Source organism: Centropristis striata, chromosome 18 (genome assembly GCF_030273125.1).
Source record: "Centropristis striata isolate RG_2023a ecotype Rhode Island chromosome 18, C.striata_1.0, whole genome shotgun sequence".
Taxonomy (NCBI): Eukaryota; Metazoa; Chordata; class Actinopteri; order Perciformes; family Serranidae; genus Centropristis; species Centropristis striata.
This window is the reverse complement of record NC_081534.1, coordinates 18481806-18508826: the sequence shown is the minus strand read 5'-3', so window position 1 is coordinate 18508826 and position 27021 is coordinate 18481806. Positions and strand designations below refer to the sequence as shown.

General features: G+C 35.6%; 2 protein-coding genes across 3 annotated transcripts in view; one reads left to right on the top strand and one right to left on the bottom strand.

Moving 5' to 3' along the window:
* The first annotated feature begins 84 nt into the window (after window positions 1-84).
* On the top strand, window positions 85-6960 carry si:ch211-22i13.2 (uncharacterized protein LOC553945 homolog). Its single transcript, XM_059356656.1, has 7 exons — window positions 85-244; window positions 1715-1787; window positions 4023-4184; window positions 4271-4332; window positions 4438-4527; window positions 4949-5038; window positions 5134-6960. Exons 1-7 carry the CDS (start codon window positions 242-244, stop codon window positions 5182-5184), a joined length of 531 nt encoding a protein of 176 aa, XP_059212639.1. The 5' UTR covers window positions 85-241; the 3' UTR covers window positions 5185-6960.
* Window positions 6961-7017: 57 nt separating this feature from the next.
* Window positions 7018-27021, bottom strand: part of rd3 (retinal degeneration 3, GUCY2D regulator) — a 41986-nt gene continuing 21982 nt past the window's right edge. Inside the window, exons 2-4 of one of the 2 annotated variants that reach the window (XM_059356655.1) lie at window positions 19103-19168; window positions 14256-14565; window positions 7018-9197 (exon numbers count right to left, since the gene is read on the bottom strand). In XM_059356655.1, the coding sequence (XP_059212638.1) occupies window positions 8840-9197; window positions 14256-14545 (648 nt within the window). In that variant the 5' untranslated portion in view covers window positions 14546-14565; window positions 19103-19168 and the 3' untranslated portion in view covers window positions 7018-8839. Of the gene's footprint in view, window positions 9198-14255; window positions 14566-19102; window positions 19253-27021 lie in introns of those variants that run through there. The other variant, XM_059356654.1, reaches the window with a different exon arrangement.

Genomic DNA, 27021 nt, shown 5'->3' with positions numbered 1-27021 from the left:
CATGTAGTTCTCCTCCTCCACCACTGGGGGCGCTGAGCTCACCAACTGGCCGTTTTCGCTCCCTTGTTTTGAACCGTACCAGCCGCGGTGCATCATGGGATATAAGATGTCTCCTAAGAGTGCTAGCTAATGCTAATTTAAGACAGATAAGTGCGAATAAATATATATATATACTCTTTTTTTCGAGCGGGTAAAGTATCAGGACATTGCCTTGATATTTTCACTGCAATCTACTGTCGACATGGTGAGTGTGGAGCCTCTGCTTTTACCTGCATTCGAGTATTTAATATTCAGCTTAATGTTAGTAAACGTATTAAGCACAATAGAAAGGACATATAAGGTTCAATAGTTTCTAAAAAGTTTCTTGACAAAGCTACGACTGTATGTGTAAGGCTGCCTATTGTAAACAGCTACGTAGCAGTGTTTAACTTTATCAGCGAGCCAGCTTCTTGCTGGAGCTCAGATTTCAATGAAAAACTGCCTCCCGTCACATCCAGGACGCAGAAACACTCAAATACATAACGTCACCCTGTTAAAATAATCGCCTAACTCATTTTTTCAAGTTTTGCAGGAAACACAAAAAACTTCACCAAAAGTGTAACATATGACATTTATTGATCATTTCACTCAAAAAGGATGTAACAAAGCATGGCTATTGGCATAGTAATAACACTGTGTGTAAATGATGTAACTTAGGCAATTTTTTTAACATGCCTTTGTAACTTAAGCAAGATATGGTAACACTTTATTTTTGAAGGTGTCTACATAAGAGTCACACAAGCCTGTAAGAAAAATGACATGACAAGTATCATGAGCATTAATGTTACTTCAAAGTATTAATGTTCATGACACATCCCATGTCATGTTTATGACACGCTCATGTCACTCTTATGTAGACACCTTAAAAATAAAGTGTTACCATATCTTGCTTAAGTCACAAAGGCATGTTAAAAAAATTGCCTAAATCACATTTTATTTTGACTCAGGCATAGTAAATCTGCTTAAGTCAGACACTTGACATTATCTTAACCCTATAAAGCCAATTGTATCATATTTGATACACAAGTTTTTGAGACCTATACATCATCAATGTGATAATTTTTTTCCTGAAAAACCTGAAGTATACAAAAACTGAGCAACAAATTGCACAAAAATACAAGATATAGCAAAATTTATATGCAGGTTCCACTGGTGGATGAGTCATTGCTGCGTGAAAACTTCATATCAGCAGATGTACGATGTTGTGTTATATGGAAAAAAATATTTTGCATGTTTGAGGAAAATGTTAAAAGGAAGTAAAGTCTTAAAAGGTTAAAAATGTTGGGTTTTATATGTTTTTGTTAGTTCAAGAACAAACTGTGAGCAACAAATTGCACAAAAAGAACTGATGTATCAAATATGATACAAATTAAAATCATATATGCCTATTGTTTTTAGATTTTTTTGTTAATTACCTGTCAGCAGGTTCAATAAACACTCCAGTTAAAAAAAAAAGGAGAATTTTCTGGCAATTATTTAGTGGTTCAGGCTTTATAGGGTTAAAGGGGTAAAATCACATGATCTGATCAACTGAGGATGTAGGCGATTTAACAGTAGGTGGCCGGCGTCATGAGGAGATGATTTAGGCAAAAAAAACAATTTTGACTAAAAATGATTTGGGCGATTATTTTAACAGTGTGACGATTTAGCATTAAATGTTTGTTTTTGTTTCTAGTCGACAAAAGCGGAGTCCAGAGTGTCCAGCTCCACCTCCAGGACCGATGAAAGGAGGAGATCGAGGAGCACAGGCAAGAGCAGATAACATTCACGCTGCTTGATAGTGATACAGGCACTTCCTCTGTTGTTTCACTCAAATTTCACATCTGTCTCAAGCACTGCTGTACTTAGACACAATCCTGAGGTATTTGTACTTCATATGAGTACTTCTATTCTATGCAACTTTATTCTTCCACTCTACTAGATCTCAAGAGATAAATATTATACTTTTTACTCCACTACATTAACCTATTATCTTCCCATCTCATATTTTATACAGTTATTTCAGTGCTTTACTGTATTTTATTTTATATATTTGACAGTAACAACTATTCTCCTCTGGTTCCACTATACAAATATAAAAACAACAACTTTGACACAAAGTGAAAGAGTGATGTTTAAAAGAGACAAATAAAAATGCTAAATCAATTTTTTTTAATACGCAGGAGAAAAAGAGTCAGAAATCCTCCTTTGTGCAGTCTAATGCTACATGCACAGAGCATTTCCCTTGTGACGTGGTGGAAAAAATACTCAGATCTTTTACTTAAGTAAGAGTAGCAATACCGCAGTGTAAAAATGTCAAAAGTAAAAGTCCTGCATTGAAAACTTAAGTAAAAGTACAATTGTCTGTATAGCATAAATGTACCTTAAGTCACAAAAGTTAAACTACTCATTATGCATAATAATATAAATTATATTATTGAATTAGGTATTAAAGTAGGTCATTTTTATTAAAGTAGAGGTGTGTGCTTTATGTTTGTGTATAAGCAGGTGTGTGCTTTATTTTTGTGTATAAGCTATCTATCTATTTTTATTTGATCACTTTAGCTACCAGTTACATTGCAGATTTATAGATTTAATTTACCTACGTCACCGACAGTGCTGCTTGAGTTGTCGTCCTGTCAAAGAGGAGTTTATCCTTGCCGGCATCACAAAGTGCTCGCTCATAGGGGTCTGCAAATTAAAGATTATTATCTTGACCTGCTTTAGCTTTTTTTATTTGTCTCTTTTAAACATCATTCTTTCACTGCGGGTCAAAGTTGTTGTTTTTATATTTCTATAGTGGAACCAGAGGAGAATAATTGTTACTTGGCTTACAACTAATGGCATCTTAAAGGACTCAATAATATCATCAGTGTATCAGGGCACAGTGGGAACGTCATGCCCAATGTCTCTAGCCATTTAGATTTTAGTAGTCGAGTTGATAATAACCATGATGGCGCATAAGGTGACAGTTACTTTTTCTTGTTTATTGTTCTATTGTAATCTTCTACAATTCTACAGTTCTACAATGTCATTCATCAGATGCTTTTATCCAAAGTGACGTACAAATGAGAGTTAATACAACACAAGCAAAGATGAAGTCAAGAAACATAGCAGAGTAAGTGCCGTGGGTTCAGTTTGAGTCCATTAGGACACAAGTGCTTTTAGGTCACTGAGCGGTCAGTGTGATACTTATCGTAGTCATCAGTGTAGATCAAGAGTGAAGGTGTTCAGTAAAGAGTTGGGTCTTCAGTCTCTTCTTAAAGATTGATCGGGACTCAGCAGATCGGAGGGAGTTTGGAAGTTGGTTCCACCACCGGGGCGCTACAGAGGAGAAGAGTCTGGTTTGAGACGTAGAGCCCTTCAGCGGCGGAGGAGCCAGACGTCTTTCACTGGAAGAGTGTAGTGGACGGGAGGTTCTGTGGACCTGAACAAAGGAGTTCAGATAATGCAGGAGCTGTTCCCGTTGCTATTTTTGTAGGCAAGAGACGAGGCTTTGAATTTGATGCGGGCTGTAACCGGGAGCCATTGCAGAGATGAGGAGCAGAGTGACATGAGCTCTCCTGGGCTGGCCTCTGCAGAGGTTTGGTGGTGCAGCAGGAAGACCCGTCAGTAGAGAGTTGTAGTAGTCTAAATGTGATAACACAAGGGCCTGAACCAGGAGTTGTGTCTGATCTTCCTGATGTTGTACAGGGAGAATCGACAAGATCGGGCAATTGAGGACACATGAACCTTGAAGGTCAGTTGGTCATCAATCATGACACCCAAGTTTCGTGCAGAGCTTGTGGGCAAAAGTTGCATGGATCCAACCTGAAGATTGATATAAGGTGGGACGGGGTGGGATGACGAGGCGCTCCGTCTTTGAGAGGTTGAGCTGAAGGTGATGTTCTGTCATCATGTGGAGATGTCTACAAGGCAAGGAGAGATGCGAGCCGAGACTGTGGGGGTCGTTTGGTGTGCAATTATTTATAGTTTCTTTACATTTCTGTCTTCTGTTTATTCAGGTCGAGAAAAAACAAAGCGTAAACGCAGCCGTAGCAGATCTTCGTCATCGTCCTCTTCCAGTTCGTCCTCATCGTCATCTTCGTCATCATCATCGTCCTCTTCTTCATCGGGTTCCTCACACTCATCCAGCAGCAGTCGGAGTAGCTCAAGCAGCAGTAGTGGTGAGTGTGTCTTTATTTAAGTGCTTTGTCAATCATCATACCACCAACAATATCCTTAAATTGATCTGATGTGTTTGTTTTTTCAGACTCCCGGAGTAAATCCAGAAAGCAGTCTAAGAAAAGGAAAAAGGAGAAACAACACAAAAAAGTAATCTTGCACATTTTTATGTCATGTGTTTATAATTTGAAGTGACTAAAATAGTTTATCAGTCACTAATTGAAAACTAAGACACACTTGTTTTGTGTCTTGCAGCCGAAGGGGAAGAAAGAGAAGCGACACAAACGTAAAAAAGACAAGAAAGCAAAAGGAGAAGAAAACACGGGACCTGTACAAATCTCCAAGGTAATAATCCATCAAAGTCTGATTTTAAAAAACGAATCATTTTCTTACCTGTGTGACCAAAGTACACCTGTCAAACAATGCATTCTGCTCATTATTCTAGCTAGCCCCTACCCCTTCCTGTTAAGTGTCACCATTTTCTAATGAACTTTAAATCATTAAATCCACTCAGAGCTGTAAAATCAAGTCCACTTCGATATGTTTCGCCCAAATATTCTTCAAAACCACATAAGGTTCTTTTTTTATTTTAAAGAAGCTAAATTTAACCCAAATGGAGGGTGATGTTCAGCATTTTAGATTTTTTTTTTGGTAGCCCCATCACGCTCGTGTGATTTCACAGACTTAGCTACATTTGGAATTTTGTCAGTCAACTTAATTTTATTTAAAATTGTTCAACTTAAAATTACATTTGTTTTCCTTTCAGTACTTGAAGGACAAGAAAAAGGGCAAGTACAGCATGATATCAGGGAAGAAGATAAAGATGAAAGTAAAGAAGTCAAAGAAAGACAAACAGGTAATCTCAACTTTCTGCTGTCAAATAAGACACCACATGAATCTGTATAGTTTGTGAATGGATTGTTAATAAAAAAAATGTTTTGTGTGTTCCAGCGGGATAAAAACCGAGCAGAACTTCTCGAGTTCTTGAACTCTACCCTGTGATGCCACTGTGGACGGCAGCAGTGGTGCTCGGGCTCCGACGTGTCAGCAGAACTCAGGAAACAGCAGCTGGGCTTTCTAGAAGAACAACAATGAAGACGTTTTCTGAGAAAGACACGTTGAATAAGACTCGCATCGTCACACAGGGGCAGCACCGAGCCTGAAGGAGCTGAAGAGATGCGTTCAGACCTCGAGCTTCCTTTTGACCATGGAGCTGCCCAGGTGGCCGATTATTCAGCTTACGCTGGTAGCGTTTGTCATATGAGAAGTGTTTATGTTGAGCAGCGTCATCCAGAATTTGAACCGTAACCCACTACATCAGATTAAAGTCAGTGACTGCCAGCGATCAGCTTCTCCTCTTTGTTTGTGGTTTGAACCATTTGGTCACCCATCTGAAAGAGAATTCCACCGATTGAGCATTTTACTCCTGTAACACAGTCGGACTCACAAAGGACCAGAGATATCGTCATTTTTGTGTCACTCATTTTTTATTTCTTGGAAGAACCTGGCGCCTACATTACCCACAATGCAAGCAATGCAAACATGTGTTATGCCAGTAGCAGCTAGTAGCCTCAGGCTCCACTCTGCTTCTAACGCCACACCTCCAGATTATTTTTATATTACAAACTTGTTGTCTTCAGCCCCAACAGATGGTGACTGAAGTGACATCAATTGAGTCAACTTGGACTTCACGCAGCTCCTTCTGGAACCACAAAAAGCTTAATGCAACTTTTCCTCCTTCATACAGGTGCATCTTAATAAATAAGAATATGATTGAAAAGCCCATCTCCAGTGGTTCAAGTCAAATGGCCCCAACCAAGTATTGAGTCATATTTCCATATTAAACATACTTTTTAAAATTGGTCTTTTGTAATAACATTTTTTTGCGACACTGAATTTTAGGCCTTCATTAAATGTAAGCCATAATCATTATAATTAGAAGAATTTAAAGAAATGAAGACAGGAAATGTTTCGTTCTGTGTGTAATGGATCTATATAATGTGTTATTTCCACTTTTTGAATTGAATTACTGACATAAATATACTTTTCTATGATCTTCTAATTTATTGAGATGAACCTGTATATGGAAGTGCTCCCCAACACATGTAAACAGACTTTAACGTGTACAATTTATTCCCATTTAACATGTTTTTTCTCTGCTGGCTCGACCAATCATTCATCTCACCTGTACTACATACATTTCTTTTTTTTTTTGTAGATAACTTTATGTTTCCACAGTAAATGTTGGCTGTGAGAGCCACAGTGTTCTCTATGGAGGGATAATGTGTTCACTTCAGAAAGAAATGTTTGCCCTGTTTTTTCTGAAATAATGAAATACCGTAAGACCTCACCATTTTAGTTTGAGACATTGGGAATTACTCGTCAGGTAATAAAACAGTATCACCTCTAGATATCTTGTTAAATCAGATAAACCAGGGAAATATTTTTTTCTCAAGTGAATGCATTACACTTCTGTGCTTATCAGTGATATTAAATGTGTACATTTTGTTTAAAATTGTAAGAGAATCGACTGTTTAATAGTACTGTATGTCTTATTTCATAGCATTCATTTCCCCACAATTCTGTCATGAATATTGTTTAAAAATCAGTCATTTTAGTAAATTGAAATATAAAATTGAATCACTCTTAGTCGCCCTGTATCAATGCAGTGCGAAGCTTTACATGGACGATGGAGTAACTCTGTTGTGTACTGTTGATATTTGATGTGTGACAAACAGAAAAGAAACGGCAATAAACTGCTGGGAAGATTTTACTTCACTTAAAGGTCTGGAACATTTATTGATCATTTCTTTTAAACGCTCTTGCAAATAAAAAGCAGGAGGATAGCTTTTCGTTTGCTGACCTTGATTGATGAATTATTGTGCTGTTGGGAAAAAACAGAAGTCTTTAGAGGGCGAGCATGACTCAGCCTCTGAATGACGTTCATGTTGACTATTTCCGATCATTTGTGCACATCAATCTCAGGCCAAACATTCTGTCAGAAAAGAGCTTTTACCTCAACAGCCATTTTATGTTGCGAGACGAAACTGCACCAACATGTTTAATTAGTTTCCGCAACATTTCGGCATCTAGAAAACCTTTAAATTACATGAATATCTCTAGAAGGCCTACAGTAAATAGCCCTAAATGTTTAGAAGCATCACTGCAAGAGGCAATAATCTTAAGTTAAAACTGCTTCAAGTCCGGACGTTGCCCTGAGCCCTGTACTACGAAGCTGGATTTAAAGGTTAGCGAGGTAACTTCAGCTCTAACTCTGGGTTTTCAGTATCACGAAGGTGGTTCTCTTTCTGGCTAGATCACCATGGCAACTCATGCTGAGAAGCTAACCTGATCGGTAGCAGGTTATATTCTCAATAAGAGATAAGTACCTATAAAAGCACCGCCTACTAACCAATCAGTTCTCTTGGAAAATGGCATTACCCTTTTTGGGAAGATCCTGTGGACCTTGTTGTTGGTCTCAGAGGAGGGCGAGAGTCTTTAGAGGCCAACAAAACCCTTTAGAAACCCCAAAGAATATTTATATGAGAAGTACATGTTCTCAGCAGGGAGAATAAGATATAAATGTAAACATGTTGAGTCTTAACGTTACATTAATGTCATCAAATGGAGCCGTGAAGTTACAGTAGAGTTACTGTGTGTATCGCTGTAGCACTCAGTTGATGTGTTTCTCACTGAACTACTGAGTGCAGTTTGTAGTTCTCTCAACATTTAACCACACAGTCTCTGAAATGAATCTCCTGTAAAATAAGGTTGCATACAATAATACACTGCTATATTATTTATCAGTATAACGTTTACTTGCATATGAAATACTGTATAATTGCTTTAAAACATAACATTATCACGTGATGTTTAATGCTTTATATTGATTTGCTGATGTCCGTTTTAAACTGCCGGTAATACAGCTAATAAAATACTTATTGGAAAATGCCTATTGTTAGCCTGTTTATCCAATATAATAGGCCTAAAAATAATTTCCCTATGAAGTGAGCAAAACGAAATATATTTGATGTATCCTTCATTATGGGACAGTTTCAGATCTAAATCCAGTTCATGATTATGTTGTTTAAAAGTCAGTTATCAGTGTAACAGTTTGTGCAACTGTCAGGTTAGAAATCAACAGTAGTCACTGAGAGCGCATGGAGTGGTTAAATAAATATATTAATAAATTAATTCACACTTGTTATTATTTTATAATAAAAAAAATTAATCGCATGCCTTATTTAGAGTAACACTATTGCTTTTACTGTGATAATAATATTGATATTCTTCATAGAAGTGGGCAGAAACCTATCATTTTTCCCCGGTAATTGAGTCAAATGACGCTCCCAACACCCGTTTATGTGAACACACAGAGCCTGAAGAGGAAAGGGTTAACTCATAAAGTTGATAACCACCTTTGTGACACCACTTATCTGTGACTGCGGTTGTAAGGCTTAGTGAAGCGAGATCACAAGAAGATATCCTGGGTATGTTGAACTCGCTTCATAGTACAGGGCTCTGAAAAGGTAAAGCACTATATGCATCGAATGCTGATTGGTCTCACACTGACAAGAGGATTCATCCTGATTCGCCTGGTTCAGCATCTGTCCCTCTGAAACGTCCCGCCATCACTGTCCCGTGAACGCCCCACACATCAGACCAGCTCCCTGCTGTTGCTCCCTTTGTATCTGAAGTCAGGCACGCTCCACACCCTCTGAGCCCGCTCCATCCCTCTGTCCACATCCTCCGACACGGTTTTGAGGTCGCTCAGCCCCGCCCCGTCGGCCGCAGCGGTGGTCAGGCCCACCGTGCTTCCGAACGGGTTGATTTTGATCCGTGATCTGAAGTTCATGAGGGACATGCTCATGGCACGTTTGTTGCTCCACTGGTGGGCGAGACGCTGCGCCTCCTGCTCCTCCTTCTGGTTATCCAGAGCCTCCAGGAGGACGGAGCGGAACAGGCCGGGCACCTCCTGCACCTCCGGCTCATTGGCTTGCATCACTTCCCTGAACCTGTGCAGAACAAAAACAAAACAGTGAGCTGAGGGTTACATAGATTGTTCATTTTTTCTGTAATACTGGAAGAGCCTATCTGTCTGTAGATGAGATTGAGATGAGATGAGATTCAACTTTATTGTCATTAGTAGAGTAACAAATACTAGGAAAACTAAATGACTTAGACCATCTTTCTGTAGAATGTTGTCATTAAACATATTTTGGTTGTCACAATAACATCTCATTTATTTATATGTATAACCTGTATTTAAATAAGGACTGTACCACAGCTGTAACGGGCTGGAAAAAGCACATTGAAACACTTAAAAAAGTGCTTGAATTTGACTTGGAGAAGGTGGAGGAACCCTGATTATAGCCACTTTATCGGAAAATTATTTGGTACAAAATATTTTTTTGTTAAAGTAATAATAATCAAAATAACATTCAATAATTAAATAAATAAATTAATAAATAAAATATTTAATTCATTAAAATAATTAAATATATATTAAAACATAATAATAGTAACTTTTCATAATAATAGGTGTTATTAATTTTTAAAAATATATAATAACTGTTTATAATAATAGGCCTGTTATAAATTCAAATAAATAAATTAAAAATAATGACTGTTTATAATAATAGGCCTGTTATTAATTCAAATAAAATATGAAATAACTGTTTATAATTATAGGCTTTTTATTAATTCAGATTAATTATATTGATAGGAAAATAAGGATAATAATAAAAATAGCATTAAAATTAATATAACGATCATTCAATAACAATAATTTTACAAATTTAACTAGCCTTAAGTAGAAAAAATAAATACAGAAAATATGACAATGAAATACATGAAACAATATAATGACACAAACGAGGATAGAACAAGAAACATTAAGTCAATGCATGGATATCAATATCTTTCACTCAGAATACATTTTTCTTTATATCAGGGTTTTTATTCTATTCGTTTGCTTTTTTGTCATTATGTGGATGTTAATTTGCTCAGTCTGGATCACAGCCATCAGCCCTCCTGCTGTGTGACCAGCGGTCTCCTCCTCCTCCTCCTGCTAACGAGAGGAGCTGTGGTCAGAACAAGCCTTTAAATAGATGCCTCTTAAGGAACCTGCTTCTCAGTAAGTGCTTCGAGTTAACTGATGATTGGCCTACTTTACTCCGCTGAGACACAAACACTTTCGCTTTGAAGACACATTCAAGGCCAGGATGATGTTTAATAATGTTTGAATCATCACTGACACGTCTAGCAGTAGCATAAAATTCAAAATATTCAAATTTTATTAATGGGAGTGGAAAAAGGCACAATTCATGATTCAATTGTGATTAAAAATGTCACCCTACTGTCAATTCAAAATTCAAAATACTGACATTCAAAATTCAGCACTGAAACCTGCTGTCAGTCTCTAACTGACGGACTGTATAATCTTTAGTAGATGATTCATACTCGATAATGACCAGATCGAAGCACAAAAGGTCATTCTTCGCCTTGGAAACAGCTTGCAAAAAAAAGATACAAAAAAAAGATTTCCTTTATGATGAGTTTATTTTCATCTGTTTATTCAGACTTTAAATTCATCTTGTCTTTGAAGACCCAGGTCATATTTTTTTTAAATATATTACTTAAAGCTGCACCTGTATATTCATATATAGAACTGATTATAATAATATAATCACTGGAAATATGTATGTGTGGTGTATTTGTTATTGCTGCTAATGACTGTTTTATTATACGTGTCAAATATTGCATTTATAATGTTTTGATGCTCTGTTTTAATTATTATTTATGCAGCCCTTTGAGAAATGCTTTCTGATATTGGGCTATAATAAACTTTGACATAGATATATGATATATATCCCAATATTTTTATCGCAAAATGAGATCTTCAGTCAAAGTCAAATATGACATATGTCACAAGTGGTTTTATTGAAACCTCTTTATTTAAACTGTATTTAAGTCAACATAAATACTGTATAACAACAGGAGTACCTTTTTTTTTTTTTTTAAATCAAAGATCCATAAAGTGCACATTTAAATAAAAAATATCTTAAATGAAAATAGCCTATGAAATTAAATAGGCCAATATTTTTTCTGAAATAAATATATTTATATGGGAAAAGAATAAGGAACATTATAAAAGAAGTAAATATGACAAACCCTAGTAAGGACAGCGTTTATATATAAAGAAAGAAAAAAATGTAACTATTTCGATATATGTGATATGGTCTAATTCCATATTACATTTAAAAATATATATATCGATATATTTTTTATATATAAATAAATTAAAAAAATATATATTTATATAAATATATATACACACACAAATAAAATAAATAAATAATAATAATTAAAAAATAAATAAAAAAGGAGCGGAAATAAGATAAAATAGGATAATAAGAACAAAGTATATAGAATTAATACATAAAAAAGGTACAATAAATAGATTCAATTAAGGAATAGGTAATTATGAAATAAAATAGTTATTATAATTTTATGTGCACTTTGTGGAAGTGGATAGTGTTGGTGGCAGATCTTTAGGACAGGCTCACATTTGGGAAAACCCAGCTGTCCCTCAGTCGGTTAATTACACTTCAGCTGAGGACTCCTCCTCTGTGCCGTTAATTAAATTCACACAAACACGCTGCAGTGGGTCCCTGTTGTGGCTGTGAATGTGTGAGTGACTTCCACTCAGCATTTAGCACCTCCCTGCTCACGCGCATTAACACCAGCAGTTAGTTTCCCAAAAAACTGTCAACCTCTAACAAGACACCTGAGACATCAGCAGCTTTCTGTGAACAGATGCTCCAAACAGCTCGGGACGTCTCTGGTGCAGATTAAAAGAAGAAGACACCAAAGAACTATCGATTTATGTGAGGGACGACAGAGAAGTCACACATCTGATCTTTGGACTGTTGCTGGTGTCTGAACCTCATATTTCCTCCAATAAATGCTTATTTTTTTCTTGCTTTTCCTGTAAGTCGCTTTGGATAAAAGCGTCTGCTAAATGTACATTTATTTTCTCGCATTTTCTCTTTCTAAGTGTGAAATGAAGAGAGATTATTGTCCTTAAGAGTGCCCTTTTATGGTCAAAAATGTATGTAATATCCTGTAATACTCATCAAGCTACAGCCAGGGGACAAATAAAGTTAAAAACCCAGATATTGAACTGCTTTCTGTGGTCAGAAGGTCAGAAGATGCAGAAGAAGCAATTGTTATTCGGGCAGGTGCATTTATGGAAAAAAAAAACACCTAACCCTAACAAAAATTCTAACAAAAGGTTTCTCAGCTGCTTTTTGTAGAATTAGATGTCCTTAATAACATACTAATAGTTTACTAAAATCTGACCACTAGAAAGGTGTCATTTTCAAGATGGGCAGGAAGTCACCAACACTAGGCAAAGCCATATGAGAAAGGAGAAATATGCAGTTACTGAAGGGAAATAGTAAAGTGTCTGTGGTGAAGGTGCTCATGCAGGAAGGCTCACTGAAACTGCTCAGATCTTTGTGGTTGTAAATGTAATAAATAATACGAGTGAAGCTAATAAAGTTCAATTAAAGTTATGCATGTTATTAATTTTTCAGAATATATGTACTGTATATGGCCTATATTAATGAGTTGGAAATTATGTAAATACATGGCAAAATGAACATATCTATTGGATCAAATTATCATCTAGTGATATTCTCAATAGCTTTAAATGATTCCTTGACCGAGAGAATGTAGATTTTGACCTTCTGAGTGGCTTGAAAGATGTAATGGTTCTCATAGATATTATATGGCAGCCATCTCCGATCCACAATCTTGATGAAGTGTCTCCCATCAAAAATTTAAAGTTACGGTGATAGAGAGCATTTGGGAAAAATTTGGTGCTTAGGTTCCGACGTGTCCCCATTATTTAGCTCAGCCACCTGACTAAAAGGAGTAATGGTCATTTTAAAGACCTGGCAATTTTGAAAATGTGGCGTTTCTTGAAGTCAAAACTTGGTAAACTTTTAGTATGTTTTTAAGTACATCTGATACTACTGTAAACCACTGAGAAACCTTTTGTTACATTTTTTTTTAGGGTTAAACCATATTTGCTCCTGACTAATTATGGTAACAAAACACATCATTGTGTCACAATCACTAGTTTTGTGTTACAATCACTGATAATCTTGATAATAACCAAAATCATTATCAATAAAACCATGGAAAATGTCTAGATATCAGATACAGTATCTATTAAATTAAACTCTTATCAGCTATTTTTTTTATCATTATATTTGTCCAAACAAATGCACCTTTAGGTGTACCAGGCATTAAAATGAACAAGAAACTGAAGAAAACAAGGGTGGTCTAATCATTTTTTCCATGACTGTATATCCAACAGAAGTAAAAAAAAGTTGTTCTGTCGGCTGCGGTGGCCTGAATCTGTCACGAATAGAGCTGTCAAAAGTATCGATACTCAAAAAAGTATCGATACTCAAACATTGTATCCAGATACGATACTCATTTTCAAAAGTATCGAGTATCTGAAGCTTGTTATCATAGTTGCAGTTTCTTTTTGCGCAACTGTTTTTTATTATAAATATTTAACCTGTGGTTCTGTTAATTTTAATTTTTTTATTATTAATTTAAACAAAACACAACATAAGTCACCAATGGACAAACACAGTAAAAAAGAAAAAAAAGAAAGAAAAAGAACAACAACCAAATCACAAAACCAACCTAAATAAATAAAACAATAAGAAATAAGAACTTTAACACATTAAATAACATTAAAACTAAAACTAGACACAAACAAACATCAAACATAATTACCACATAAAACATACAGTATATCAGTAAACTTAATAACCTAAGAGAAAATATTATGTTCTGTTAATTTTTACATGTTGCATTTTTCTTGTTAATAAAAATATTTCTGTTAAATTTTGGGGTCTTTGTTTTTATCCTTGTGGTATCGAAAATGATATCGAGTATCAAATATTTTCTTGAGTATCGGTATCGAGCTGAAAATTTTAGTATAGTGACAACCCTAGTCACAAATACGTGCTCAGTTTTGTGTTACTTACTTGAGAATGACCACGCCGCAGCAGGGCGGCGGCACCTTGGAGCAGAGGTCCTCCAGGCCGAGCCTCTCCCCGGTGCTGATGCTGTACGTGGGCCGAGGCGTGTTGGCCAGCCAGCTGTAGTCCACTCCGGTCTTGAGGCGCCGGTACTCGTTCTCCCGCTCCCTCTGCTGCCTCTCCGCCTCCTTCAGCTGCCAGCTGAACTCCAGCATCAGGGTGTCGGTGACCACGTCGGCCGGGTCCCGCCGGGGGCTCTGGTAGTACGGCTCATTCCAGCTGAACCAGGAGGCCATGGTCCTTCTTCACAGCCCCCCTGATGAGAGAGAGACCTCAAATTAAACAAATTCACACAAACACACTGCCAAGCTGTCAAAATGTTTGCTCAGATTCATTTACTTCAAGGCTGTGTGTGGCAGGAGCATAAAAGAAGATTTTTTTTTTTTCCTGAAGGCCTGCAGAATGAGATTTGCTACTTTTATTCAAAATAATGAGTTGACAATGAAACTTTTTTTAAAGGTTGTACAGTAATTGAAATCTTTGTACTATGCAGAGCTTGAAATGTGGAACGAATGAAGAAAAATATTACAGAGTTGCACCTGTTGCTGCTATAATGAACATTTAATTTTAATGTATTTAGTTATTTATTTATTTAACATTAAGTGTCTGTAGATAGAGAAACTATCTTATTTGAAGTGTAGAGTACCAGGGGATAGGCCTAGATAGAAGTATTTTTTATTATTTTTTCAGACCAAAATGATAAAAGGAAATGCGTATTGAATATTAAGTCGACTGGTTCTTATATTTATCTCATTACTTAGATGGGGCAGATGCATGTATATGTATAGGGTTATATATACCGTATGTGTGTATATGTATAGGGTTTTATATATTGTATGTGTGTATATGTATAGGGTTATATATACTGTATGTGTGTATATGTATAGGGTTATATATACTGTATGTGTGTATATGTATAGAGTTATATATACTGTATGTGTGTATATGTATAGGGTTATATATACTGTATGTGTGTATATGTATAGGGTTATATATACTGTATGTGTGTAAATGTATAGGGTTATATATACAGTATGTGTGTATATGTATAGGGTTATATATACTGTATGTGTGTAAATGTCTATATGTTTATATGTACATATGTATAACAGTGTGTATGTGAGCATGTGTATGTATATGCATCTAGCCTACGTTGTTGTTGTTGTTTTTTCGGTTCGAAAATTAAATTGAATTTATAAATGAAAAACTGTTGAGAAAACATTTTGTCCTTTTTAGTTTATATCTTTCTTTTCTTTTTTGTCACATAGAGAAGAGGCAGTGTTTGTATCATTTGGCATCATTAGGATTGCCACATCTGGACGGTGATTCAACATCTGGGCAGATTCCCAGAAGACAACATCTCCCCTGATCCTCCAGCTCTTTGTTCTGCAGGTGTCATATCTGCTCTCACAGAGGCTCTGTTCAATTAATTCAATTCACTATGCAGCCTGTTGTTTGCTTTTTGTGATGAAAGCAGACAAACACAACAGAAGAAGAGACGACCGGTGAAGCTGTTGTGAGTCATTCATTCAGAGGAAAAGTGTGTGAAGATGTGACAACTATGATTAGTGCTGAAATGATTCATCGATGTACTGCCCTACTAAGCCTAACTGCAGTAACTAAAGCAGTTTTTCTTAGTTTTATCTTTTGCGTAAAGTGTTTTAACGTGTTTTAACTGGCCAGTCAAATGGGTTATATGTAGTGAAGTGATACAACACTTATTTCTACATGTGTTGATGATGTAATATTTATGCTAAAAAATCATGACGATTTATTTGACCTTTGACTGCAAAAACATAGTTACTGCATTGCTGTAAAAGGTTCAAATAGTAATGCAAAAACAGAGTGGAGTAACAACAATGTTGTTGTCTTCTTTCAGCTTTTATATTTTGTTTTTAGTCAATAAACATTTTCAAATTGATTTTGTTTTAGGTGTATTCAAAAGTGTTTAACAACTCTATTCAAAGATGTGCATATTTTAGACTTAATATTAATGAGTAATGTTATATTTTAATATAATATAATTTTATCTCACTTTTTTTCATCACTATCTAGATAAATTTCCCTTTCAAATAAACTTATAATTTATTTTATTTTTTATGTTTAAATTAGTATATATATCCAAAGCAGACCATGGCAGACTGCTTGGTTTTGAGTTGGATTTTGTGTTTCTTTATATAATTATTTCTCTGAAATAAAGCATTGAAATCTAAACTTTGTCACAAGATTAAACAAACATCAAGGGGTTCATTTTTATTTATAACTCAATTTTGACCAAAAATGTAGTTACTACAGGCTTTGTAGGGCAGTATGCAATTTCAATAATCAAAAAGAAAAGAAAAATGCAAAAAACTTCAGATTTCTTGCTTCTTAAATGTAAAGATGTGAGGCTTTTCTCTGTCTGTTGCGATAGTAGATCTGAAACAATTAGTTGATGAAACAGAAAATTATAACATATAATAGAAAGCCACATTTGATTGTAGACTGAATATTTTGGCTTTTTTCACTGTTGGTCGAACAAAACAAGACATTTCAAGATGTCTCCTTGAGACATAGGAGGTTGCAATAGGAATTTTTCCACAATTTATTCATCAGTTAAGGAAAAAATATCAGCAGATTAATAAACAATGAAAATAATCATCAGCTGCAGCTGTAAACTGCATTTCGCAATTTGAGGAATTAAGCCCTGAGCTTTAGGACGCTGTGATAAGAACACAATAGAAATAGAAATAATACGAATGTTAATTGATTCTGGAGGTTATAATTAGTTGAAGCCTTCAGTATGATCTCCTCAGAAGTGTGTCAGTGTTTACACTGGATTTCTCATCAGCAGTGCATGTTATTTTTTTAGGTGCAGCGTCACACATCTGTAGGTCATTTCTTTATTCTGTAATTCTATTTTATTTTATTCTGTCTCCGTTTGCTGCTGAGGTTGTGCTCCAAAGCACAGCTGCTGTAAAATCTATCAGTCAAAGAAGCAACTGCAGCGAGGAACTGAAATCATGTAAAACAATGAATAACACTTTATTTTAAAGTATTAATATAACACATTGAGGGGATATGAGGCAGATAAGCAGAGAGAGGGACTGGATGAGTATGAGGGGCTTATATTGTAGGTTGTTTTTTCTGTTTAGTTTTGAATATTTTAGCATTTTCTGAAGTGTATGGAAAACACTGAGGAGGGAAAATGGACAATGTATGGTTAAAGGGTACGAAATATCATAGAGAAAAATGGGGGTTGGACTTAATTCAAAGGAAGAAGTGGCCTCCACTCCTTGTCGAAATGTTTATTTGGGCTTATTGTATTATTGAGTTTATTGTGATTTTGCTAAATTTCTGCAGAAAATGGTAGTGATATTCCTGCTCATTTTGTTTTTATTTTATGTTGATTGTCTTTTTTAATTATTACTGTAAATATTTGTTGTTTTTAACATGTTCGAATAAAGAGAGAAACCAAATGCTTAATGCTGTTGCTGCTGTTCAGTAGGTGAGATTATCAACATGTGCAGAGAGAAGCTTTCACAACAGAGCAACAGAGTGAGATTACCTCACTTAACTTCTGCCAACAGTCACTGAGCTGCTAAAACTTCAACATGCAGCCAAAACAGCCTTAAACAGTTACTGTGTTTATATGCAAGAGCAGCAACTGTCCATTAGCTTGTTACTTTAATGTCGGGGAGACCAGCTGGTTTTTGATCCTTTTAAGGACACAGAAACAAAAATGTAACATCAAAATGTATCAGAAGTAAAAAATCAAAAGAAAGAAAGGGTCAGTGGCCTAAATGTATTATAAAACGGTGTGAGATGGAGGTATTGAAAATGTGTCACTTCTGGTTAATAAATATAAAAATCTGCTACATTCTGATCTCATTCAAAATCTATGATAAGTAACGGTGCTTTTATCACAAAGGTGGGTCCGATTTGAGTGTCGCTGGTAATTTATTATGTTTATATTTATACATTTATACCTATAGATATATAGATGTATAGTGTATGTTATACATTTAAAAAAAATAGCTTTAATAAAATAGCTTAAATAAAATACATTATATTTATATTCAAACTTATTGTAAAAGAAATAAATCACAAAATCAGATCAATAAAAATGTCTTTTTAAGAAAATAGATAAATAAAATACATCAAATATATATATATATATTTGAATGAGATCAAAATGTAGCAGATTTCTATATTTATTTACCAGAAGTAACACATCTTCAATCCCTCCATCTCACACTGATTACGTATAGCCCACTGACCCCTTTCTTTTTTTTTTTTTTACTTCTGATACATTTTGATGTAACATTTTGTGTGTGTGTGTATATATATATATATATATATATATATATATATATATACATACATACACACACACACACAATATCAAAGAAATAAAAATAAATAAATCACAAAATCAAATCAATAAAAAATATATATTTTAAATAGCTAAATAAAATAAATTATATTTATACAAAAACATAATGTAAATTATACATTATAAGAATAAAACATGAAATTAAAATCAAATCAATACAACTCAATCGGCAGATTTACATTTTACTTATTTCCCATGACTTGAGTAAAATTGGTTGCAAAAAGAGAAAAATACATTTTCAGCCTGTTTGAACTTTCTTTCTTTTCCAAAAAAATATCCCTATAAATAGTGTATAGCATATAATGACACTTTTACATTGCTCATGTTCACGCTGCTGCCTGTACTTCTGACAGCTAGAAGCTTCTGGAGGTGTTGAGACACCAGGCAGTCCAGGATTGACAATAAACAGTTTTCTTACCTTGTGTTCCTTTTCTTCTTCTTCTTCTTCTGAAGTTTTTCTTGGACTCCACAAGGAACAAAATCACTGCAAAACAGAAAAACAAAAGTCCTCAGACATCGGGCAGACGGCTGTTGAAGAGAGCGGCTGACTGAGAAGCAGAGAGAGAGATAGAGAAGAGAAATGGATTCTCTCGTCCTCCCTCAGTCCCACAGTATTATCTCCTCCTCTCTCTCTCTCTCTCGTCTCTCCCCTCCCTCCTCCCATGAGCCTCTCTGGCCTGCCTTTACTTGTTGCAGGAGGTTGGGGGCACCATCTCCGACGGGAGCCATTGGATCACGGCCCCTGATGAAGTGCTTATGTAGCTTTTTACGATTCGATGTTGCCATAGTGATGCTCCTAAGCCTATTTGTCCACAATAAGCTCCATCAGCTGAAAGGGAACTGGAGAGCGATGAAGAGGCAGATAAAGAGGACACAGTGGGCTGAGCGGCGAGATGGAAAGAGGGATATAAATCAAAGGGTGTTGCTGCGAGGATAGGGTCAGAGCGCTGTGAGCTCAACATCTGCACCAGGTCATCCTGTGCAAATTAACTTCCTGCAGATAATGAGCTGCACACGGGCCAGAGCAGGCGTGCATGAATTACAGGAGGAAAAGTGCTAATTACAGGAGGAAATGTTAGTGTGTGATGGAGATGCAGCAAAGAGATTCCAGATTGGATGTGCAGTCGTTGTGTAGGTGGGTTTCAAGGTTTGTTGGCTGATTTGGTGTGTAGGTGTAAGCAGCAGCTAACCTCAGACGCCTTTTTTTTCTGCACAATTTCACAGTAACCTTGAAATCCCCGTCACACTTCCACCACCACAACTACACCATCCTCCTCCTCCTCCTCCTCCTCCTCATCCTCCTCCTCATCCTCCTCAGGCTGAATAAAACGCTGGGTGAACTATGAACTCTATTAAGTCAGCGCAGACACACCAACATCCAGCAGAATAAACAGAAAGCAGTGTGAAGAGCTTCTATTGCTCTTTTGTGTTCTTGCAGAAAACCTTCCCTTGCTACACTTTTCATTTTCTTTTTTTTTAATAGTCGGCAATTGACTGACACTGGACAGTAATGATGTTTATTTAGCTTTTTTTTTCTTTTTTTTTCTCCATTATCATTTATAGAATAGAATAGAATAGAATGTATCATTTGTATAAGGTATACCAATGTTAAATATTATTCAATAACGTTTTATGTTTGATAAAGGAGCTCTCTGGGTACATTTGTAGAGTGGTGCAAAATTGGTGCAAAAGCCACATGAAAAAGTATATTTTTTATATATACTTTTTTTTAAAAATTATTTTTCATGCTAAAATGGTTCCAGGCTCACAAATGCTGTTTTTCATTCGAATCATATTAATAACATTTTAATTTATTTTTTAAACGTTGATGATTTGACTATTAGACACCAGACAAAAAATGAATAAAATTAAATAAAATGAAATAGAATTAAATAAAATTTAAATAAATGTGTTACTTTGGTGTTGACATTTACTTAATATTTTCAATCAATCGATTTAATATGGTATGAATAAAGCAGATTCATCTACATTAAAAATAAAAACAATTTGCAGTTCTACACATGAGCTCACCCTTAACCAACAGTAGTATTTAGGTTTTACATTATTTAATTATCTAATGATTAAACAAAAATAAAACATTATAATTGAATAGTCACAGAATACATTGTTCTGCATACTTTAAGTACATTCCCTGATTATAGTTTCATATTAATTTGCTTAAATAACATTTTTAAGAGAGAGAGTCAAGAGTTGTAATGTTTCTGTCACCCCTGGGTTTACCCTTTATTACATCACTGACTTTCCTCACCTCAGAGCCAGAGTCGCACTCTGTAGCTCAGGGCATGTTGACGTAGATTACGTGGAGTAAATAAGAGTAAAGATGCACTCACAAAGAGTGCCAGAATCCCGTTAAGGGGCGTATCGTCACGTTTTTATAATCTGAATAAATGAATACGCAGACCTGGGTGAGAGCATGTAGTGGCAGAGTGTCCACCTCATCCTGAAGGAGACAGATGGGAAGGTAAGCTCTGCCTCTAATCCAAACAGATGACAGTGTTAATCCTCTAAAGTGATTCCCTCGTGTTAACCTCACAGAGAGAGCGGCCGCAGGCTCTGTGTGATGTGTGTCTGTGAGGGCAGGTCTGCTGTGATGCTGGAGAGACACCTGTGTGTCAACAGCCCGGTGCTGTGTGCGTCCTGTCCGGGTCACAGCAGGTTGTTGTTGTCTCAATAGATCAACAGACGGGTGGAGCTGCTGTACTGGGTTCACTCAGTGGTTATTTACAAAACAACACGTCCTTAGGCTGAACAACAGAATAGGTCATTTGTCAATAAGACTGTTGTATTGAACAATGGAAATACTAGGGCTGGGCGATATACACTGTAATTAATTATTCTGTAGTCATTTAATTTCATTTAATATATTTGATAAAATGTATTAAATATAAATGCGTCCTTGATTTTGAGGCAGTTGTTTAAGTAACTTTAATATAAAAATGTTTAAGATATAATCTACATACTTTGATCATATTAAATATAATCTTTATGTGTATGTAATTCTAAATCAAGAGAATTTTGAATGAATCCAACACAATAGAATTAGTCTGTTTTTAATTGACAGGCACTTCCTGTTAAGTTATTAACTCAACTTGTAACGTAGTTAGATCTAATTAATAATATTGCGTGCAATCTGTTGCCTCAATTTTATTGACTAGCTATTGCTTATCCTTTTTTACAGTGTATCGATATAAAAGATATATCTATATATTTTTAAATGTGATATGGAATTAGACCATATATATCGATATAGTTCAAATTTTTTCTCTCTTGATATATAAATGCTGCCCTTACTAGGGTTTATCATATTTAGTTATTTTGTAATGTTCCTTATTTTTTCTCATATAAACATATTTATTTCAGAAGAAGATTGGCCTATTTTATTTCACAGGCTACTTTCATTTCAGATATTTTTTTATTTAAATGTGCACTTTATGGAGCTTTGATTTGAAAAAAGGTACTCCTGTTATACAGTATTAATGTTCACCTAAATAAACGGTTTCAATAAAATTACTTGTGACATGTCATATTTGACTTTGACTGAACATTTGCTCTCACTTTGCGATAAAAATATCGATATGTATCGTATATCGATATACAGCCTAAATATATCGGGATATGACTTTTGGTCTATAATCGCCCAGCCCTAACATATATTTTGTTTTAGTGTAAATGTTAATGCGTCCCTAACAAGGACGCAACCGGAAGATAAGTCATCAGTGTCGTGTTGATGAGAGAGCGTCATCAGACGTAAAAAGAAAAAGAAAAAAAAAAAGGAGCACTGATGCACGTGGTTGGGGTGAAATTAAACCAGAAGATTCAATCCAAAGAAAATGACGACTCATCGCACCCGGGCCACTTAGAAGTACTCGGTAAACATTTTCCTCATGAGTTTATGGTCTCAATCGCAAGTTTAAAGACTTCTTCAAAAATGCATGATGTTCATTTTGTAAATTGTGGTCTCATCCATGTCAATGCACATTTAAAAAGCAATAAACTTGTTTTTGGTTTATGAAATATACCAATTTAAAGCATGAAGGCCACTTTTTTGTCAGATATTTGACTGTGTCAGTTAATATCTACCTGGTTCCAATTGATTTTAAACTGCTAAAAAGAGAGATTTAAATTAAAGTGTTTAAAATCATATTTAATTTGTTACTGATTTTTTTGTTCCTGCATCAAAAGTGGTTTCATATGCCAGAACCGCAACTTTATACTGTAATTATGTTCTTTTTTAAACATATACACAGTGGTGGAAGAAGTATTCAGATCCCTAACTTCAGTCAAAGTACTAATACCACACTGCAAATTTACTCCACTACAAGTAAGTAGTCCTTCAAAACTTACTGAAGTAAAAGTACAAGTATCAACATCAAAATGTACTTAAAGTATCAAAAGTAAAAGTACTCGTTATGAAGAACTTAGATTGTTTTATATATTCTAAATATATTACATTATTTGTATTGATGCTTTTATGTAAGCAGTGTTTTATTTTTGCAAAGACAGAGCTCATTTATTTACTTAATATACTGTTATAATATTTAATTTTAAAAAGTCAAATCATCTTTTAATTGATCAGATATTTTATGTTAAACCTCGACATGAAAAGTAACTAAAGCTGTCAGCTAAATGTAGAGGAGTCAAAAGTACAATATTTGCCTCAAAATGAAGTGGAGTAGAAGTATAAAGTTAATACTCAAGTTAAGTACAAGTACCTTAAAATTGTACTTAAGTACAGTACTTGAGTAAATGTACTTAGTAACTTTCCACCACTGCATATACAGTACACAGAAGCTGACCCTGACACATAAACATGATAATCTCCGGTCATCATGACAAGTCGCATTTAGACAGTGAGTCAGTGTGACTCAAGGGGAAGCACAGGTTGGTCACAAGGCCTTGAGCAGCACCACCAATGCCAATGTGAGCAACAATCTGCATCATGCTGCTCTGTAACAGACATCTTTATTGTTCAATCACGTGGAAATCTGCCTTTGGCTTCACAGACACATATGCATCTAAAAACCTCCTCTGCTGTGGATTACTAAAGATAGATGGTGCCGGGGGGCACGGTGGCACAGTTGGTAGCGCTCTCGCCTCAGCTAGAAGGTCCTGGGTTCAATTCCCGCCAGGACGCTGTGGGCGTTGGAGGCGTGTCCCCAGCTCCATGTCTCCGGTGTCCGCATCGCTGGTCGGTGTCGGCAAAAGGGCCTTTCTGTGTGGAGTTTGCATGTTCTTCCCGTGTCCCCCGAGGATCCCCTTACAGGGACCTCTCACAAAAACATGCATTGATCTCCCTCTGGTCGGTCGGGGCGCCTGATGGGGCGCAGAGGAACCGGTGGGAATAACGTGATCCTCCCACGCGCTACGTCCCACCGGGGAATCTCCCCGTCAGGTGTCAAGAAGCGGTCCGCTAACTCCGCATGTATCGGAGGAAGCATGTGACTAGTTCAGGGCTCTCCACAGACCGACAGGGACGAGGTAGCACCCAGGATCATGAAATAGGACAAACTGGGTGGAAAAAATGGGTTACAAAAATCGTGGGATAAAAAAATAAAAAAAAAAGATACAGGCTGGTATTATTTTGAAGTAAGTTGATGATTTGAGGGAGAAGAAAATACATTTTAATACATCTGGTAACCTTACCCCTCCAGCTAGTTAATTGATATCTGTATTCTTTAATTTTTACTTTAATTTAATATAAAAAATGAAGACACTGAATAGGGCTCCGTGTCTGTATCTGGTGGTTTTAAACATGCCACTGTCCCAGCTTAAATTTTGAAAGTACAGCTGGATGACTCTTCACTGTCAGGTCACATTGAGAAGATTTGATTAATTTCTCTTCCGCACTTTAATTCCTTTATTTAGTTTTTGCAACTTACTACTGTACTATAAAAGTATTTCTGGTCCTTATTAAATTTATCTTATTTATTTATTCCCGTAATTCCATTTTAATTGATTTAATTCCAATTTATTCATGTTTTTAAGTGTTGCTTCTAATGCTGCTCTTCAGGTAATGTTAAACACCTCTGTATTAGAAGGGTGCTGTTAAAATAAACAAGTTATTTATTTGTGATATGCACAGGAATTAAAGAGAAGCAGTCACGGGCAGTGGAAATATATAACTTAATAAGGCTTATATAACATCAATAAGAAAGAAAGTGTAAACAACATGAGAATCTAAACATAACAGTGTAAAAAAAAAGTAAAATTATAAACAAATAAAATATAACATAATAAAATATACAATAGAAAGTAATTGCAAGGAATGTAGTAAATATATGTACAACCAGGATGCGATAATTTGCTAATTCTTTGTGACATATTTAATTGAAAACTGTACAAAGACAAATATTTTATGTTCCAACTGATATATACAGGGTCTAAATGGACAGAGTCACATTATTTTTGGATTCAGGGTTGTACATAATGAGAAGTAATAAAAGCTATAGAGATAAAAAACGGAGAGTAGTAAATTGACTATATGCATAATGGTAAGTAATAATAGTAAGTGTGGTAAAACAGTAAGTACGTTTTTTAAAAAGTAATTAAATATATTTAAAAGAAATATGCTTTGTGTTGCTTGGTAACGATATTAAATGCTTCTATGTTGGTAAAGAATATTAAAAAATTACGTCTTTTTTTTGCCCTGGGAATTTTTTCAAATTTAAGGTAAAACTTTAATGTCCCCGAGGGGCAATTTGATTTCCAGACAGTAGTATAAAGAAAAAACTTACACACAAGTGCAATAGTGCACACAACACAGTTCCCAATTACCGCTCACTGTCAAATGTAGTAGGATTATAGAAGCATAACGTCCTGACATCATTGCTTGTTTGTCTTCATTAAATTTAAGCCATAATAAATATAATTAGAAATTAAATAAATTAAGACATGAAATGTTTCATTCTGTGTGTAATTGATCTATATAATGTGTTATTTCCATTTTTTTAAAATTGAATTACTGACATAAACTTTTCTAAGATATTCTAATTTATTTAGATGCATCTGTATACCGTCAATGTTTGCATCAAATTCCAGCTCATCATCCAGGACAGTGCCCAGTAGGGTTGTCACGATACTAAAACGTTCAACTCGATACCGATACTCAGGAAAATATTCGATACTCGATACCATTTCCGATACCACAAGGATAAAAACAAAGACCCCAAAATTTAAGAGAAATATTCTCATTAAGAAGAAAAATGCAACATGTAAAAATGAACAGAAACACAGGTTAAATATTTATAATAAAAACAGTTGTGCAAAAAAGAAACTGCAACTATGATTACAAGCTTCAGATACTCTATACTTTTGAAAATGAGTATTGTATCGATACTTTTTTGAGTATCGATACTTTTGACAACCCTACTGCCCAGTGGAAACCCCTCTGACATCTTATTTTTGGAATGGAAAGTTGCGTGTCAGGACTCAAACGCTGCACCACTAGAGGGCAGATTATCATCATTTTAGCTGTTGTCACCATTGTAGCGAGGCTCAAAGGCCTCATTATGTCTTTGTCTCTGCTCTAACAATCTGCTCAGCTTGTTGGAATAATAATCATCATCACAGGTGGTACTGTACAGTTTTGGGTGTAGAAAAAGGTTCCCGAGTGTGAGCTCCTTTGTGTTTTAAGAACTCCTAATTCACATTCTTGAGATGAAAAACCTAAAGAGTTTAATCAAACAAACATGCCACCACACCTCCTGAACAAATATTAATCCACATACATGAACACATTCCTCTCTGAGCTACCATAACAACTGGAAACAGAGGGGAGGGGGATACCTGGAAGAAAAAGTTAGATAAACACGCAGCGCAGGAAAGTGTGGAGTGAATTAGGAAAACGTTTCCTCCAAACTTTTAGAGCTTGTTGTGCAGCACATTAAAAGACAATGGTGGCTTTCGGCTCCTCCAGTGAAGAAGCAGGCAGTGAAGTGTCGTGGACGGACACACATTCAGCTCAATGTGAGCTTTGTCTGATTGTCTGGTTAACATAGAGCCCCTTACATACACATCTGACAGGCTTTGTGCACTCCACACTGAAGTGAACTGAGCAACAGTCACATGATGAGCCGAGCACAAAACACACACACACACACACACACACTGACGCTAAAGGTTTGTTCTGCTGAAAACAGTGAAGTGTGGAAAAAATTCTCTGTTAAGAAGAGAATATCATCGAAGAATACAGTTTGATTGTGTTAGTCCCCTAACTAAATATATGTGGTAATATAGAGTGTGGATTATTAGTTTAACATCCAACAATAAATAAAATAATCTCTGAACTCATGTTTTAAAACTCAAAGATCTGATCTT